General features: G+C 34.0%; 1 protein-coding gene across 1 annotated transcript in view; it reads right to left on the reverse strand.

The window, feature by feature from the left end:
- Nucleotides 1-5273: 5273 nt before the first annotated feature.
- LOC113509237 (DNA-binding protein D-ETS-6-like) overlaps nucleotides 5274-18551 on the reverse strand; it is a 42612-nt gene continuing 29334 nt past the window's right edge. The window contains exons 4-6 of the mRNA XM_052898802.1: nucleotides 7628-7737; nucleotides 6865-7008; nucleotides 5274-5965 (exon numbers count right to left, since the gene is read on the reverse strand). Coding sequence (XP_052754762.1) covers nucleotides 5780-5965; nucleotides 6865-7008; nucleotides 7628-7737 — 440 coding nt within the window. The 3' untranslated portion in view covers nucleotides 5274-5779. The remainder of the gene's footprint in view (nucleotides 5966-6864; nucleotides 7009-7627; nucleotides 7738-18551) is intronic.

An 18551-nucleotide genomic window follows, 5' to 3' on the forward strand; every position in this document is an offset into this window, starting at 1 on the left:
AAGGAGGCACACCAAAGGTCTCGAATCTAAAATTAAAGATAGTGATTGTCAATGTATTGAGGATGAGAATCAAACTCTAGTATCAATACCAGTTGTAAATAATACCGAGTCTGTTAAACCTGCTTCTCCACCTAGTACTTTAAGCAGAACTTTGTACAATGCCGAGGATGTAGCTCCTTATGTCGTTCATGTACAAAAAAATGAAACACATCCTAATGATAACACTACATTACATCCTATTGCATTTGGTCGCTTTTTACACACTAATAAGATAAATAATATAGTGAATGGTAGCCTCAAAAGAATAGGAAGAAACCGTTTATCGCTTTCTTTCTCAAATTTTGAAAATGCAAATGCATTTTTAAATAATAGTCACTTAGAAACACATAATTTTAAGGCATTTATACCTTCTTTCCATGTAACCCGTATGGGAATTGTGAGGGGTATTCCTAAAGATTGGACAGAAGAGGAAGTAATCCAAAATATATCAGTACCTATAGGTTGTGGGAGAATTCTAAAAACCAGAAGAATTAAGAAAAAGACCATTAATGAAGGACAACCAAGTTTTATTAATACTGAAACCATTGTTATTACTTTTGATGGACAAATATTACCAAAAAGAGTATTTATGTTTTACACATCATTAACTGTAGATTTGTACATTTACCCCACTATCCAATGCTATAACTGCTGTAGGTTCGGACATGTCAAGATGCAGTGTCGTTCAAATCCTCGGTGTTATAAATGCAGGCAAAATCATACAGGTGATAAATGTGAAGTAGATGAGGAAAATGTTTCTTGTATCTTGTGTAATGGTTCTCATTCAGCAATTAGTAAGAAATGTCCTGAATATGCACGTCAGAAAGCCATTAAAGAAACAATGGCCCACAGTTGTGTTTCTTATGCTGAAGCATCAAAATTTCATCCTCCCACTTCTAAACTATATTCAGATGTATTAACATCATCATCTCCGTCCAATAAATCTCATTTTCAATCTTCTTTCCTCAAAGAGAAATCATCATTACCACATATTCAATCATCACATAAAAAAACAGTTACACTTAAACCACGCTCTCCTCAAAAAGCACAACAAGGATATGATCGTTCTGCCCATGAAGCCATAGTTAAGGAATATAATATTCCTGCTCCCTCTAATGGTTGTGCATTATCATCAAATAATATTGACAATAATCAATCCATCTTTGATATTATTCTCATGCTTATTAAAGTGTTATCGCAATCGAAAATGATACAAACAACTTTACCACCGTCCAACGATGCCATTTACAATGTATTTTCTCAATTATTAACTTCTCACAATGGATTACAAAGTCCTAATAATTCAGTGGAACTGTCGTAGCATAACAAACAAGAAATCAGACTTATTTTATTTGATTAATAAATATAATCCTTTTATAATAGCTCTCCAAGAGACTTGGTTAAAGCCAGGATATCCTTTTAGGATTTCAGGCTTTACAAGTCTCCGTGATGATAGAGCTGACGGATATGGCGGTGTTGCCATATTGGTCAAAAACTCCCTTCCTTTTTCTTCTTTTTCGCTTCCTGTATATAGCGGCATTAATGCAGCTGCTATAATTATAAATGGTATCTGTTTTGTTACTTTATATATTCCTGATCCTACATGCCAAATATATTCACAACTAGAACAATTATTTTCAATTTTACCTCAACCTTTTCTCGTAATGGGCGATTTTAATGCTCAACACCAATCGTGGGGCAGTTCTACTTCTAATTTTTATGGTGGAAAACTCCTGACGATAATTGACACTTACAACTTATGTATTATTAACTCAGATGTACCAACACGTAGAACTGCACCGAATGAAGGGTTTAGTGCTCCTGACATTTCAATATGTTCTTCTGATTTAGCTTCTTCACTGTCGTGGTATCCTCATTCCTCTACTTTCGGAAGCGATCACTTTCCCCTCATTCTTTCTTTTCCAATTTCCATTCCCTCAAGTCGAAAGAGTGGTCCTCGGCTTAAATATAATTTATCAAATGTAGACTGGAATATTTACAAACAATATTTAGATAATAAAATATCGGAGTTACCTATTGTTTACCATGGAAATGAACATCAATGTTGTAATGACTTGATGATAAATATGAAGGAGGTTGCTGATTTATTATTTCCTGTTAAAAATAGTGCTTCAGGGAAAATTCCCTCGCCACCTTGGTGGGACAAAGATTGTACGGAAGCAATTAAAAATCGTAAAGAGGCTGAAAAAAATTATAATAATTACATGACACCAGAAAATTTTGAAATTTACACCGCAGTTTCACGTTCTACTCGAAAACTACTGAAAAAAAAGAAATTAGAAGGCTGGAGAAGATTTTGTTCTTCTATCTGTCCAGAAGTTAATTCATCAGTCGTTTGGAATAATATTAAAAGATTCAGATCTGCCTTTAGTGATCATACATCACGTTCTGCACTCGATTTAACTTTAGCGAATAAATTTTTAGATCGTCTTGCTCCTAGTTATGTGCCGGAATGCCTTTACAATATTTCTCTATCCGTCTCTGACGAATTATTCGAACTTGACTCTCCTTTTACTCTAGTAGAACTTAAAGGTGTTCTAGCTTCTATTAAAGACTCTGCACCGGGAGAAGACGGTATACCGTATTCCTTTTTTAAAAATGCTAGCGATGCGACATTAATTTACTTTTTAAATATAATTAATTCCATAATTATTTCGGGAAATATACCTACTTCATGGAAGTCTCAGATTATTATACCATTTCTAAAGCCTCATAAACCACCTTCTGAACCATCTTCATACCGTCCTGTTGCACTTTCCTCTGTCTTACTAAAGCTAGCTGAACATTTAGTGAAAAACCGTCTAGAATGGTTTTTAGAAAGTAATAACTTACTATCCCCGAACCAGTTTGGTTTTAGGAAAGGTAAGAGCACCTTAGATAATGTGAGCATTCTTATTTCAGATATTCATATAGCTTTCTCACAAAATTTGTCAATCCTCTCAGCCTTTTTAGATATAAATTCTGCCTATGATAATGTAATAATTTCTATTTTAAAAACTAAATTACAAGCTCTAAATGTACCGGTAATGCTTTCTAATTTCATTATTAATATTTTATCAGAAAGAACAATATATATGAATTTAGATGAAGATACCAAATTATCTAGAACAGTATGGAAAGGCCTTCCACAAGGATCTGTTCTCAGTCCAATCTTATTTAACATACGATCTAGAATTATTCCTTGATAAATCCGTCAAAATTTTACAATATGCTGATGATCTTTTATTATATTTTATTGCGAAGTCCATAGAATCTGCTTCTGCCAAATTATCTGATTCATTAGATTTGTTAAAAACGTGGTTAGATGCAAATGGTCTTAATCTTTCTGTAACCAAGAGTAGTGTAGTTTTGTTTTCAAGAATGAGATCACCGCAACAAATTAAGGTGCTTTATGATAACTCATACATTCCTATAAAGACTGAAATTAAATTTTTAGGTATCGTGCTAGATAATAAATTAACAGGTCTGTCCCACTGTAATTATATTTCTACGAAAAAGCGTAACCTCAACATTCTTAGGTGCCTTGCTGGAGTTTGGTGGGGAGCACATCCCGTTTCACTAAAACTTGCTTATAATGGTCTTATAAGGAGTGTCATTGATTATGGAACTTTTTTGTTAGCTCCAGGAAGTTCATTTGCTTTTAAGAAATTGGATTTAATTCAATCAAAGGCCTTGAGGATTATCTCTGGAGCAATGAAATCAAGTCCAATCAATGCTTTACAGCTCGAAGTCGGTGATCCACCTTTGGTTTTAAGAAGACAATATCTATCTGATCGCTTCTTTTTTCGTTGTTTACAATTATCTGATCATCCGCTTATTCAAAAGTTATCTCAACTACATATCTTTATTTCGTCTTCATCTTATTGGAAACATAAAAAACCTCCATGTTTAATACAAAGTTATGAAAAATATAAATCCATAGAATCTCCCACTTTTACATCGTCCTGTTTTCCCATTTATAAATGCTCATATCAATCTTTAGTTTTATCTCCTAATATTAAATATGATTTTGGGTTATTAAAAAATGATTCAGAATTGAATGCCAAATTTATGTTTATAACTGACATTGAATGGAATGAATGGCACTACATCTTTACTGATGCATCAAAACCAGACAATAGCGGTTGTGTAGGTGTGGGTGTGTTTCATTCACAATTTAATATCGTTCAAAAATTAAACTTCCACCGGAGTCTTCAGTTTTTACCGGGGAATGTTATGGTATTTTAAAAGCTGTAGAATATATACTTTTAATGAAATTACATAAGGCAATAGTTTTCACTGACTCTATGAGCTCTTTGCAAGCTCTAGCCAAATATCCGTTTAAATCAAAACCAGTTTATCCCATTATTTGTGACATAAGACAAAGTCTTTATCTTTGCATGTTGAGAGGTTATTCCGTTTCTTTTGCCTGGTTACCAGGACACAGTGGTATTAGCGGCAATGACAAAGCTGACCTTATTGCAAGAGAGGCTGTAACTTGTGGTGATATGTATCCGTATCATAATTACTGTAGTGACCTAGCTTGTCTCCCAAAAATATATTTAAGGTATGCCTGGAAGGAATATTGGGAAAAAACAAGTACAATAAAAGGAAGATTTTATCGCCTTATACAACCCGATATTCCTTTCAAACCATGGTTTTGTAAATTAAAGCTTGGAAAGACCGCAACAACTATTATAACTCGTATGCGTCTAGGTCACGTATGCACACCTTCTCATTTATACAAGCTTGGTATTGTACAAAGTTCGTCGTGTAATTGCGGTGCTGAAGTGGCGGACTTGAATCATATATTCTTCTCATGTTCTAAATTTGACCACACCTCCTTTTTAATCATCTCCGATCCATCCGTGTTCCATTCCCAACTTCTATTCTTACTCTACTTTCTTCCAATGATCCTATTATCTATAAAATACTATCTTCATATATATATGATAACAATATTAAGATTTAGTTATATTACATGAATACATTTATAGTTGCATCAATTGCTTTTCCTATATATTTATAAGTATATTCTCATATGTACAAGTATATGTTTCATATCCTATAAATATCCTAGACCTAATCCTTATCCTTTCTAAATTCGTTTGTGTTAGGTATTTTTATTACTATTATCGTTTCCCCGTTTTGTTCTTGGCAAAATACCCTAATATCGGGGTGAACGCCACAAAAAAAGAAAAAAAAAAAAAAAAAAAAAAACAACATTAATAATTAATTAGATAAACTTAAATTTGAATTCCACTTAAAAATTATATTATTGGAATCAAGAACGCATATATCTGTCCCCAAATTTAACTATCTATCACTCAATGTCACAATACAAGTAATAGATAAGATGTATAGATCGAATGAAGTATACTTATCAAAGTTGCGTTATTTTTAGGAATGATTCCAAAACATTACAATATACATTTTATTTTTAAAAGAATTATTGATAAATTGATAAGAAAAATTGTCCGATTTAGCATTGCGCCATGTAAATTAGGCCAGTTCGACAAGCTATTGAACATCGTTGGGAAAAGTATATCGAGTTGAAAGAAGATATGTTGAAAAAAAAAAATTCGCAATTTTTTTACTGTTTTCTTTATCAGGTCGGGTACTTTTGAGCCTTCGTATATTTTATCTTGATATACCTATTTAGAAGTGATCTATTTAATTTGTTTTCATACTTCCAAAATCCATGCATACGAAGTTGCAGGCAAAAGCAAATATTATTATATTACTGTTCTAATGACGGCGCAGGTGGGTCCTGTCGCTGCAAGTCCCGTTGTCCTGGTGGCTGCGATGCATGCTGCTGCGACTGAGGAAGGTAATACCAGTAAGGAGGCGCGTCGCTAGCCTGCGCCTGGCACGCGGCGGTCAGCCCCCGCCAGTTGAACCGGTAAGCGTAGCGTTTGCCGTGAACCTGATATAAGGAAATCGCAGATTCTGTTGATACTGAAGAATTGGCGATTGATGGCACTAGTCTGTTCAAGAATACTGTGATTGATTGTAGCTTTGTAATTTTTTTTATTTTCTTTCTTTTTATCAATACGAAGTTTGTGATAGTTATTTTATCCATTCACATTTTTGTTGTAAACTTAATTTTTATTTGAAAAAAAAAAGCAACAGCTGCGTTTCTTGCCCGTTCTTCTCAGCTGAAATATCATTCCAAACTGGGCGATATACTCATAAATAAGTTACTCATAGATGCTCATAATTATGTTTACTGAATGAAAAATATTTGTTATTTATTTATTTATTTACACTTTATTGCATTAAGTAAAAATTATTATTATTTAGTGAAATTTAGTATTCATATTTATAATAACACTTGCACTAAGTACTTATACATATTTTAGTTTAAGAAAATCTATAAAAATATTACCTACGAGTGTTTTCTCACTTATAAAGATAATTTCAAATTCAAATCATGTATATTCAAACAAACTTATTTATAAGCACTTTTAAATTATCCTTTTTGATCAGTGGATACTTTTAGGGTCAGTTTATTAATCTACTGCGGGATTCGGAAAGTTGTTATCTTATATCATTATATTCTATATAATTCAATGTATCAAAAATTTACCTATTAAAGCTAATATATGATACCGATTTTTCTTTTTATTTATTTAGCCGTACATACGTACGTAATAGCTCTGAATATAGTGTTCATTGAAAATATAGAACAGTCTTTGAACCTCAGTTTATACAAAAGCCCACATACCTTATTTATTTATTCTTTATTGACTACATTACAAAAGAATATTCGAGATAAAAGGCGAACTTATTGCTATATGTATAGCATTCTCATAATATTCATACCTTGCTCATAATATTCTTGTCGTAGTAATACCGTAGTGCACGCGACAGCTTGTCATAGTTCATATTTGGTTTCTGCTTGCGGCGGCCCCAGCGGCGCGCCACCTCGTCCGGATCTGAGAGCCGGAACTCACCCTCGTTCTGGCACTGCCTCAACACATGCCTTTTGACACTCATCACAATACTTTATCGTAAATGTAATTGAAACTCCCACGATTTTAAATATATATTTAGGAAAATGATACCAAAGTCACCGACAAAGCCAGAAGGATAAGCAAGTGGCAACTGACAATCGATGGGGTAGAAAGGTTCTTGAGTGGGAACCCCCAACTAGATGGGGTGACGACTTCAAATGCATTGCAAGGAGTTAGTGGGTACAGATGGCTCAGGACCATTTCTTATGGCACTCTATGGGGGAAGTCTATGTTCAGCTGTGGATAGATAATAACTGGCATGATGATGATGATGATTTAGGAAAGACCTAAAAAGACATGGATGGACTGTGTGAAAGATGATATGGCTAAAATGGGAGTGAATGCGGAAATGACTGTGAATAGAGAACAATGGAAGAAAAAAACATATAACATTGATCCCAAACAATAATTGGGACAAGCGTAGGAAGATAGCGATAAAGGAAAATTAATTTCTCTTTATCAAAAAGTTACGTGTATATAAAAGCGTAGAGCACCCACTAGGCTGTTTGGAAGCTGGCGCCCTTAAAAGTAACTATATAATCTATATAATCCAGGTACACAGGTATATCTACCTCCCAGCAGATGCCAGGCGAGCCGTTCGCCAGTTCTTCCAGCAGAAACTGCCACAGCTGCACCTGTCCTCCGGTGGTGCGCGTGCACGAGCTCAGCGCAACATATGGCTCTGTAACATAAGATAAAGTAGGTAAAACATTTACCTCTACAAACATTGATTAATTTCTTTATTCTTTATTGTGCAATAAAATTTGTGCAAATTTTTTTTTATACAATTTAGGATGGCAAATAAGCTGACGGCCCACCTGATGAAAGTGGTAACCGTCGCCTATAGACATGAGCAGTACCATGGACATAACAGAGTATACTGTTTCGCCCATGATACTCCCCATACGTTGCCATTCCTGAGAACTCAGTGTTATTCCTCTGTACCCTGTAAATTCACGCCATATCTCATCCTTCAAACCGAAACACAGCCATGCAAACACAACTGCTTCACGGTAGAAACACAAATAGGACAAAGGTACCCAAGCAATCGACTTTTGTACAAAGTCTGGTGAAATATAAATTCTTAAATTTAAACAGAATTATTTACACAATGGATTTATTTCACTTTAGACGTAATTCAAGCTCAAGATTTGGTTCTCATTTCTCATTTATATTTTCGATAAAATATTATCCTACTTCCGCCTTCACCAACTGATAGATTTTACTACATAACAATTCAGAAATATATATTTTGCACTATAAATTTTAAGTAGTCAATATAGTTATTTAAATAACTGCATATGATGTAGATAGATAGATACTCTTTATTGTTTCCTCCAAAAGATTACAATAGTAAACTTATTATAAATACAAACAATTACAAGAAATAATAACAATGAGAAAACAATGGGGGACCTTATCGCTAAGAGCGATCTCTTCCAGACAAACTTTGGATGGAGAGGAGTAATTATAAAATATAGCATACAATAACGTTTTTATTATGTTTAAGAATGCACATATCTTGCATGATATATATACAGAAAGCCGTCGAATTGTGGATATCCTCTTTTAATAATAAAAAATTCACGAACCAAGTAATCAAACTTCGAAGACATTTACTTATTTATTTACTTTAATTTTAATTTTCTTTGTGGGAAATATTGTTATTAGAGAATCCAACATCTTACTAAATTGGCAATAATAACAAATTATTAATATAGGCTTAAATTGTTACAAATTATCAAATTGAAATTATTATAAAAAAAATGGTTACTTGCAAATGTTTTTTTTTTTACAATATGAACTGATTTTCTGCTTCTTGACATTTTTTTAATAATGAAATTATAAATTATTTTATTAATATATAAAATAATCATAAATATTTTGTAAATGTGATCATGCCGTGTGTGTGACATCGCCGTGTGGTGCCGGCATAGAATGGGCCACCCTGTTCTTTCCCGTGAGCGTCGTAAGACGTGACTAAGGGAACAAGGGATGGGCAGCACTGTCCCTATAAAACTTCACTAAAACTACGGTTGCCAATCCGTCTGCCAATTTTTTTTTACAATACAGGGGGCAAACGAGCATGCGGCTCACATGATGGTAAGTGACTACCGCCGCTCACGATCACCCACAACAACAACGGCATTGCAGGTGTGCTGCCAGTCTTTTAAAAAGGAATATGCTCTTTTTAAACAACTATTGTCAAACCTCCCTTTATGGGAGAGGCCTATGTTCAGCAGTGGACAGTTAATGGCTGGTATAATGATGATGACGATTTTATTGCTACTCTAAACTTCGATGACGACTGTATTTTATAACTATAAAATAATTAATGCTTATTTTCTTTTATTTTTTTATTTATTTAATAAAGCTCACATACAACTTTTACATTTTACATGCTGCTTAATCAATAACACAAAAAATAATTTTGCCTAATGTAAAAGTATTTTACAGGCGAACACCACATGCACTATTATAATATTTAATTATTATTAATGCTAATGTTATTTATGAAGTAATGGTTTTTTTTTAATGGTTGATAATGGAATGGTAACCCCGCCCGCGCTATCGGTATACACTGGCGGGCCACCAGTGAAGGATGATAGATGAGGATGAAGCAGGTCAGTTAGCCCATTGTGACGAATTCAAATTTAATTCACGATGGTTTCCAGGGGGAACCACATGGAGGTCGACCTGATAGTGTATTGCTAGCAATGGGTTCATTAGACCCCATTACAAACAATCCCTTCCCCCCGAAGTAATGGTATTGTATGCCCGATATATGGGTAAGTTGTGCAAATCTCCTTTAAGACGTCATGAACATTTTCGAATTATTATAATGCACTGCTATCAATGAACATCTATTCTATTCTGTGACAACAAAGTTTTTTTTTTACAACACAAGGGGCAAAAGAGCATGCGGCTCAACTGATGGTAAGTGACTACCGCCGCCCATGATCACCCGCAACACCAACGGGATTGCAAGTGTGCTGCCGGCCTTGTAAGTTTAAACAAAATAGACAATAACTGACCGTGGTAGAGATGGTGAAAGCGCCGATGATGGTCTGTCGCACTCAGCCACAGCATCACGCGGGTACATCACCGCACCGACGTCGTCGTGACATCACACAGCCGGTGGCCATCACAACCCGGTGAACGCGGTGAACATGACCGATATGTTATATTCTCTAACACATCACCAAGTTTATACGTTTTTTTTTGTGTCCTTACAGAATGGTAACAAATCAGAACTTAAGCCGACGGCGTTTGCGACTTCACTTAAGTAAAAAGTTTTTAATGCTCATATATTTACAGGCCAAAATCGTAAGTTTTGGCATTTTTATAAAGAAATATCCTACCAGTTAAACTGGAAAGTTTTTTTTTTCGAAAAATGTTTAATCTTCCATACTCGAAAAGGCCCGTTTTTTAGCCGACTTCAAAAAGAAAAATTCGGTTGTATTTTTTGTTTGTTACCTCATAACTCCGTCAGTTTTAAACCGATTTGGAAAATTATTTTTTTATCTGAAAGGATATAGTTACAGTTTCCTATCATAGAAATTTTATCAAAAACAATTCAGTAGTTTAGTTTTTAAATCAAAATTTTTGCCACATTAGAAGTGTTTTTTTTTTTTTTGTGAAACATAATCTTATGTTGTTATTCAATCACTGCTTATTTGAAATAAAAAAATAACTTCACTGATAGAATATTTCCTTAATAATTAGTTAATAAAATGCATGTAATACAAAATAGCTGTTTAAAACTATTTTCTTCTATTATTAATATGTTTTAAAGTCAATAAATACGACACGAAAACTACATGTGTTCACGTTTCCTAAACGAAAACATTATCATGCGTTAAATTTTTCTTTTTTTTTTAATTAAAACTGAGCCATTTTACTGAAACACAATTCGAATACAAAATGTCCGGATACGTCACCAACTTTATATTTTACCGGTTAATGCAATTGCAACAAGATCCGGATATGCGGGCGGATGCGCGACCGGAAACGAGGTAGTGACGGTCGAGTCGAGATCACGGGTCGAGCTCGCGCCGCCTTCGACCCCCGCCCTTTTACCAACCCCACACACAATACAATCACATGGGGTATATGAAACCAGTGAAAGATTTAAGTCGTAAGAGCCCTCTAAATCCCCAAATTGAATCTTGGTCTTTGGTTGAAAAAGTTTATGAATATGAGGATATATTGTAGTTTTTTGTAACTATATATATATATATATATATATATATATATATATATATATATATATATATATATATATATATATATATATATATATATATACATATATATATCAACGCATACATGGGGTATATTTAAGAAATATTGATATCTGGGAATAAAACTTAAAGAAGCCAAAACGATTTTATTTTGAAATTTGTCCGAATTTGATGCGGTTGTCACCGTTGTATCCCTGAAGATCGAACTTAAAAAGTGGTATATGTTTTACCTTGATGTGCCATTAGGAAGTGGACGCATTGTTTTCCACTTTTGATTTACACGTTACGAAGTATCGGATATAAAACTACGAGTAATTTGTAACCAAATTAATTTTTTTATACAACTTAGAATGGCAAACAAGCTGACGGCCCACCTGATGGAAAGTGGTAACCGTCGCCTATAGACATCAGCAGTACTATGGACATAACAGAGTATACTGTTTCGCCCATGATACCTCCCATGCGTTGCCATTCCTGAGGACTCAGGTGTTATTCCTCTGTACCCAGTAAATTCACGCCATATCCCACCCTTCAAACCGAAACACAGCCATGCAAACACAACTGCTTCACGATTGAAACACGAATAGATCAAAAGTACCCAAGCAATCGACTTTAGTACAAAGACTCCCTCTGGTATAATGTAGGAATCTCGCGTTATTTAATCTCATATTTCTCTTTCGTAATTATAATTAGGTACTTCCTGTGATATCGTTTTATGGACAATAGATATTTTCCATTCTACTCCATTCTATATACACATATGGTCTAGTCACAATTTTACTATGACGAAATTACAATTGGAATATTTTTATTTTGCAGAGCAAAATTTTTATTTATTACAATCGTTACAGTCAATTGAAATGAATCGTTGATATTCTGCAATAGATCGAAGGTTGAGATATAGCAGTGATATTACAGGGTACAGAGACATAACTTAGCCCTCAAGAATGCCAACGCATGAGAAGTATCTTGGGCGAACACAGTATACTTTGTTTTGTCTATAGTACTGTTCATGCCTATAGGCGACGGTTGCCACTTTCCATCAGGTGTACTGTCAGCTTGATTGCCATTCTAAGTTATATAGCACCTAAATACCAGCTTGAACCCTTCGACTCGTTGCAACGACAAGCTATGAGAATTGTCGATGATCCCAGGCGGCAGATGATTACAAGCGGTATCGAACCCTTAAGTCTTAGGAAAGATTTTGCCTCACTCTGCGTGTTCTACCGTTTGTACAACGGATTGTGCTCAGAGGAATTGTTCAATATGATGCCCACGGCCACTTTCTATCCATCGTACGACTCGCCATTGACAGGGAGTTCATCCTCATATCCTACAGCCTCAATGGTCGCGTACAACGCGGTTTAACCACTTACCATCAGGTGGGCCATATGCTTGTTTGCCACCTCAGTGGTATAAAAAAGTATATAAAAAAAAACAATTGCAAGTCATTAATTTCCTTCCAGTATCAATAGCAATCTCTTGATCCCAATGAGATATTAAGTTATTTAGTGACTGTGTAAACCGTGTAGGGGGCGCGGCGGTTGATTGCCGGTACATGCATAATGCATGTATGTCCCGCAGCGCGCCATGGTGGGCATTACGCGAACCCCTCCGATTTCCAAGTGATGAGAACTGATGATAATCGCCTAATCTATTATTCAAGTAATATCTAATCATGAGTCATCGTGTGATGTGAAGGAAAGATTATTGTAGGAAATAATCATTTTTCAACTGTTTTCGAAATGACGGAGGTTGTTAATTCAGATGTAGGTATCTTTTTTATGTTGGTTACCTCATAATGCCGTCAGTTATAGACCGATTTGGATTATTCTTTTTTTTATCTGAAAGGATATATTTACAGATTACTCCCATAAAAACTTTATCAAATTCAATTCGGGAGTTTAGTTTTTAAATTTTTTTTTATATTTAAATTGTTTTGAGAAAATTTTTGTTTTTATTTTTCAAATGTTGTCTACATTGTTTTAAATTTTTAAAGATATGAATTAATACAATTATTTGAATAAATTATTTTATCAACTGTAATTTAAGTTTGATAATTATACTATTATAATATTTTTTAAAACTTATCGATACATATAAAATTAAGCAAAATGCTAAAAAACACTGATTAAAAACTCAAATAATATCTAGGAACTTATGATACATATATTTTTGCCTTTTTTTCTTTTTCAAGTAACTTGATTGTTATTTTTTACAAACACAGTTTTATTATATGTTACAATTAGATACTGTTAAACCCCCTTCCCCACAACTGTACTTTTTTATTTTCATGTTAAATAAATTTTTAGTGACATCACTAAAGAATAACATTAAATACATCTTATTTCGTCTAATGGTAAATAGTTATGTAGCCTAGGTCCAGGCAATTTTGCAACTATATATATATATATATATATATATATATATATATATATATATATATATATATATATATATATATATATATATATATATATATATATATATTCAGTTAGCCCATCGTGACTTTTTCAACAAGAACACACCATTATTATATGGTAAATAGTTACTGTAGCCTAGGGACCAGGCAATTTTGCAACTATATTCCCTAAAATTAGGTGACTATTATTAGGTACATATAATTTACAATTACAAAAAAATAGTCATATCACACTCACCTACGGCATATATAAATTAAAAAAATTAATAGCAAAGTTATATTACTTACAATTTTGCTATTATAAGCTTTGCTTACTCATTAAAAAACCGCTTCAATTAATTAAAAAAAAGTAGTTTCGACTTTCTATTTGATCTCTTACTAACCTACTTATATCTACTTCCTTACCTTTATACTTTAAAACTTTGATAATCCAATTAAAAGAGTTTCCACGTGTGATTTATTGAATAACTATTAATAACTGCGGTACTATATACTTTGCGGTCAACGATGCGGTACAAATTAGTAAAAATGAATTACAGAGGGAGACTTTGTACAAAAGTCGATTGCTTGTGTACCTCTGTCCCATTTGTGTTTCAACCGTGAAGCAGTTGTGTTTGCATGGCTGTGTTTCGGTTTGAAGGCTGGGATATGGCGTGAATTTACTGGGTACAGAGCCATAACACCTGAGTCCTCAGGAATGGCAACGCATGGGGGGTATCATGGGCAAAACAGTATATGTTATTCCATGGTACTGCTCATGTCTATAGGCGACGGTTACCACTTTCCATCAGGTGGGCCGTCAGCTTGTTTGCCATTCTAAGTTGTATAAAAAGAAAAGACCTACATCGAAAAATCAATATTATTTTAATTACTCGTATTTATAATACGGGACTAAAGATAAGTTAGAGTATAGGATTTGTCTATTATAGAAGTCCACACTGATATTTTCAGGTAGATCAGAGGGCCTACCATGAAATATTTTCCGAAATTTCGGGCACGAACGAAACAGAAATTTGATGTTAAAATTACATAATACATGTCGTTTAAAATTATTAAAAATGTTAAAATATCATTCCTCTGGACTAAAAGGATAGGATTTATGATGAACGAAATGTTAAGCTCCATTTACTGGGTCGATTTTGGTACGAACAAAAACACGAAATTGAGCGCGAAAATTCAGATTTTCGTTTCATGGTAGACCACCTGGATACACCTACGAAAATTTCTTATCGACTCGTAAATCCCGATTACATTAATCATTAGATCAAACAAACTCGATTAATGGTCGATTTATAACGCTTACACATAATGGCGGGTTCTGAAAAACACGTAAAAAACTTAATTGAACGAATCCACAGCCGTAAATAATGCGGTTAAGCGCGCCGCGTGTAAATTAAAAACTCAGACCCGACAGAACTTCTTGGAAGTGTTTCGTAGTTGTCGCAAATCACAAGCGATTGGAGAATTTTAATTCATAACTTTTTGAACAGTTTTAGGCACAGACAAGATAAAGATATTATTAATATTTAATTAATTTGTTAATTAGATATTACAGATATATTAAAAGATACATAAGAGAGTAGCGTAACTAATTAATTATTCAATCTCATGATGAAACCTCTAAATTCGTATGTCTTCAAAGGTGAAAATGGTAAAAAGATGAGCTTTAGAGAAAGGATTTTTAAAGATTTTTCAAAATGTTTTATGTTTTCACAAATTGGATATTTATTTGAGTAAGAGAGTAGGTGTCAGATACGAGTATTAAAAAAACGTGGTGGGTAACCTAGTATAACAGTACCATTATTGATTAATAAGTAAGATCAAAGATAACCAAACTGTTATTCACCAATAAAAATTTGTTGTCAGTAACACATTGATAGTAAATTAACTACGAAATTAAACTAGCAAATTACAGATTTGTTATAAAAAATCTGGAAACATTAAAATCATTGATTCATTAACTAGCGGTTTCATCTCGGCATTTTAAACTAAGTAGCAAAGTGAACTACGTATTACTTATTTAGGTATGATTTCTTTCTTGTATCTCAAACTCTTCGTTTGACCCTTTAATATGTTTTCTTTTTGCATTTTTTGTGTAAGATATCTAAAATTAGATGTAGTCAAGCAAATTTATTTTTTTGGCCTACAGATTTTAGTACACACGAAAACATTTAGTGCCCTTACAACACAATGTTCTTTTTACAGCTTGAAAATAGCGGATAAGTAGATAGGCGATTCTCCTTTTTAAATATGTATTCGGGTTCACTATATTACTACTTAAATATAAGTAAAAGACCGGATCATACTTTTCACAGCTGCTTTAATTGTCTACAACATGGCCGCCTCTCTAGTCTTGCCCTCGCTCAAGCATAGCGTAAATAATACAATATACATATACAACACTCCTAATGGAAAGTAGTAATAATTTCTTATAAACATGAACAACTTCATTAAAGTCACAAAATAGATAGATAGAAAGATAGATAATTTATTTGCATTAATTACAGCACATAAATTACAACATACATATACAAAAGAAAGCGAGATAATATAAATAATAAAAAAAATACACAAAGCTAAATACAATTTTCGTTTATGAGTGTGCCATAGCAATACAAAATGGCCACAAATCAGTTTATTGCTTCGCCCTCAAAAGAGCAAAGCATTGAATGAATATACTACGGAAATATTACTAATACTAATGAATGCTACGGAATGAATATAACTACTAGAGATGTTATGCGTCGGTATTCTTAACTGTCCACTGATGAACATAGACCTCCTCTATAAGGGGAGTTCTGACAGTTACCGCCATGTTTGGTTGGCAGGTTGACAACCGCAGTTAGACTTTGCTGATGATTTAAGAGGGACGCTGCTGCCCTCGACTATTAAGTTTCCTTAGTCGCCTCTTATGACAGCCTATCCACCCACACAGCAGACCCATTATATTCTCATATTAATTTCTCGTTTTTTTTTTACAAATACAATAAATAATATGTATATTTAATAATAAGTGATATCGCTTGCGCTCATACAGTTAAACCACACGGCACTCGATGTAGGAGTGCCGGGGCGGAGTCGCCACTAGGAGGGGCCTTCGCCGACCCGCCTCTCGACGTGATACGACTCGGTATACACCACTTGATGGTAATCTACAGTAATATAGCCCTGGGAAACTCCAAGACTTACTAAAACTCCGTCACCTTAACGCAGAGACAAACGGCAAGAAACGACTCGAGTGACTCACCTTGTATACACAAGTGCTTTCAAAGGATTTTATTTAAGAAAGTAGAAAATATTTATTTTATTACAAAACGTGTTTAGTGATAAACACGATAACGTTTTGATTGCCTTTTTAGAATGTCTATATTACGAAATTTAAATAAATACATAAATATCCGGTAATACACGGTAATTTAACAGCTCTAGTGTTACAATATCTGTGACCGGGGGGGGGGGGATGGGATGGGATTGTTTATAATGGAAATTAGAAGTCCTATTGGTAGCAATATACTCTTTCAGGTCGACCTCCACGCGGTTTCCCCTTGACACCGTCATGATTAATTCTTGTCGAATTCTCCACGACGGGCTGAAACTGACCTGTTTTCACTTTCACGATCCCTCACTGGCATCCCACTAGTGTATACCGGTAATATAGCACAAACGGGCGCCACCGTGGGACCATCAACGATACCATCAGTGGTTAATGTGGCAACTGTTGGTAGCTTAATGGTTACTCTTAATAGGTTAATAGGTACTCTTTTTTTCTGGTCATTTTTTTCACTTTTGTAATTTTGATCATGTACTTACTTTTGGCGAGATTATTTTGTGGCCAATAAATATTTTATACTCTAATCTATTTTTTATAGATTGACAGAAAACAGACAAATCTTAAAGATTTTCAACGAAATTAATCAAATTTCATTTCATTTCAAACATTGGGTTGGATATACCTCAACTGTACACATTTTATATACTAATTCACGTAGGCAAAGCCACGAGAATTACACATGATTTATTTATTTGAGAATACGTAACAGATAAAAAAAAATACAATCGAATTTAGAACATTTTGATGTACGTTAAAAACTGAAATAATTGCTACTTTAAAACAAAAGAAGAATATAATTAAAACCATATAATGATGTCAACATTTATGCATTCAATTAATGAACATAACCAGAGAGTACTGCATCGAGCTATCCTGAAAGCGACCGAGCAAGTCCGCATTCTTGTCTATGATTCAGAGGCAAAACGCGCGGCTCGAGTACGCTTGTTCGCGCGCTCGCATCAGGAATGTGAAAGCGAGGAATCCGGTCGCGAACTGTAGTTCCCAGGGACAGGTGGTTACGTGGTGCCCTCTAGTTCACACACGTTTATTGATTCGATTATGGTAAATTTTTTTTTATTTACTTCCAACCCGCTCTGACATCGTGCAAGTAGCAAAGCGGAGAGGTAAATGCATACATTTTTTCTGACGTAATGTCATACGTAGGTGTACTAGGCGACTCGGGCTAGTGAAGCTTCCAGTCGCTATAATATTTTCTAATGTCTTCAACAATTTGAGCTAATTTATACAAAAATATTTAATGAATTCTAATGCACCTATTAATTATGAATCACCTTCTTCATGAATCACTTTGTCCATTTGTGAACCAACCGTATGAAAATACGTTTAGACGGTAAATTATATAGATAGAGTATAATATAGAGCATCGAAAACGGGTCACCTTTTTGACAATTAGATGACTTGTTTTTTTTTTATTAATATTCTATATACTTACGCATATAGTGTATCTTGGTACTCTAAGATACACTATATGCGTAATA

This window comes from Galleria mellonella, unplaced genomic scaffold (assembly GCF_026898425.1).
Source record: "Galleria mellonella isolate WM207_F2 unplaced genomic scaffold, CSIRO_AGI_GalMel_v1 utg537, whole genome shotgun sequence".
Lineage (NCBI taxonomy): Eukaryota > Metazoa > Arthropoda > Insecta > Lepidoptera > Pyralidae > Galleria > Galleria mellonella.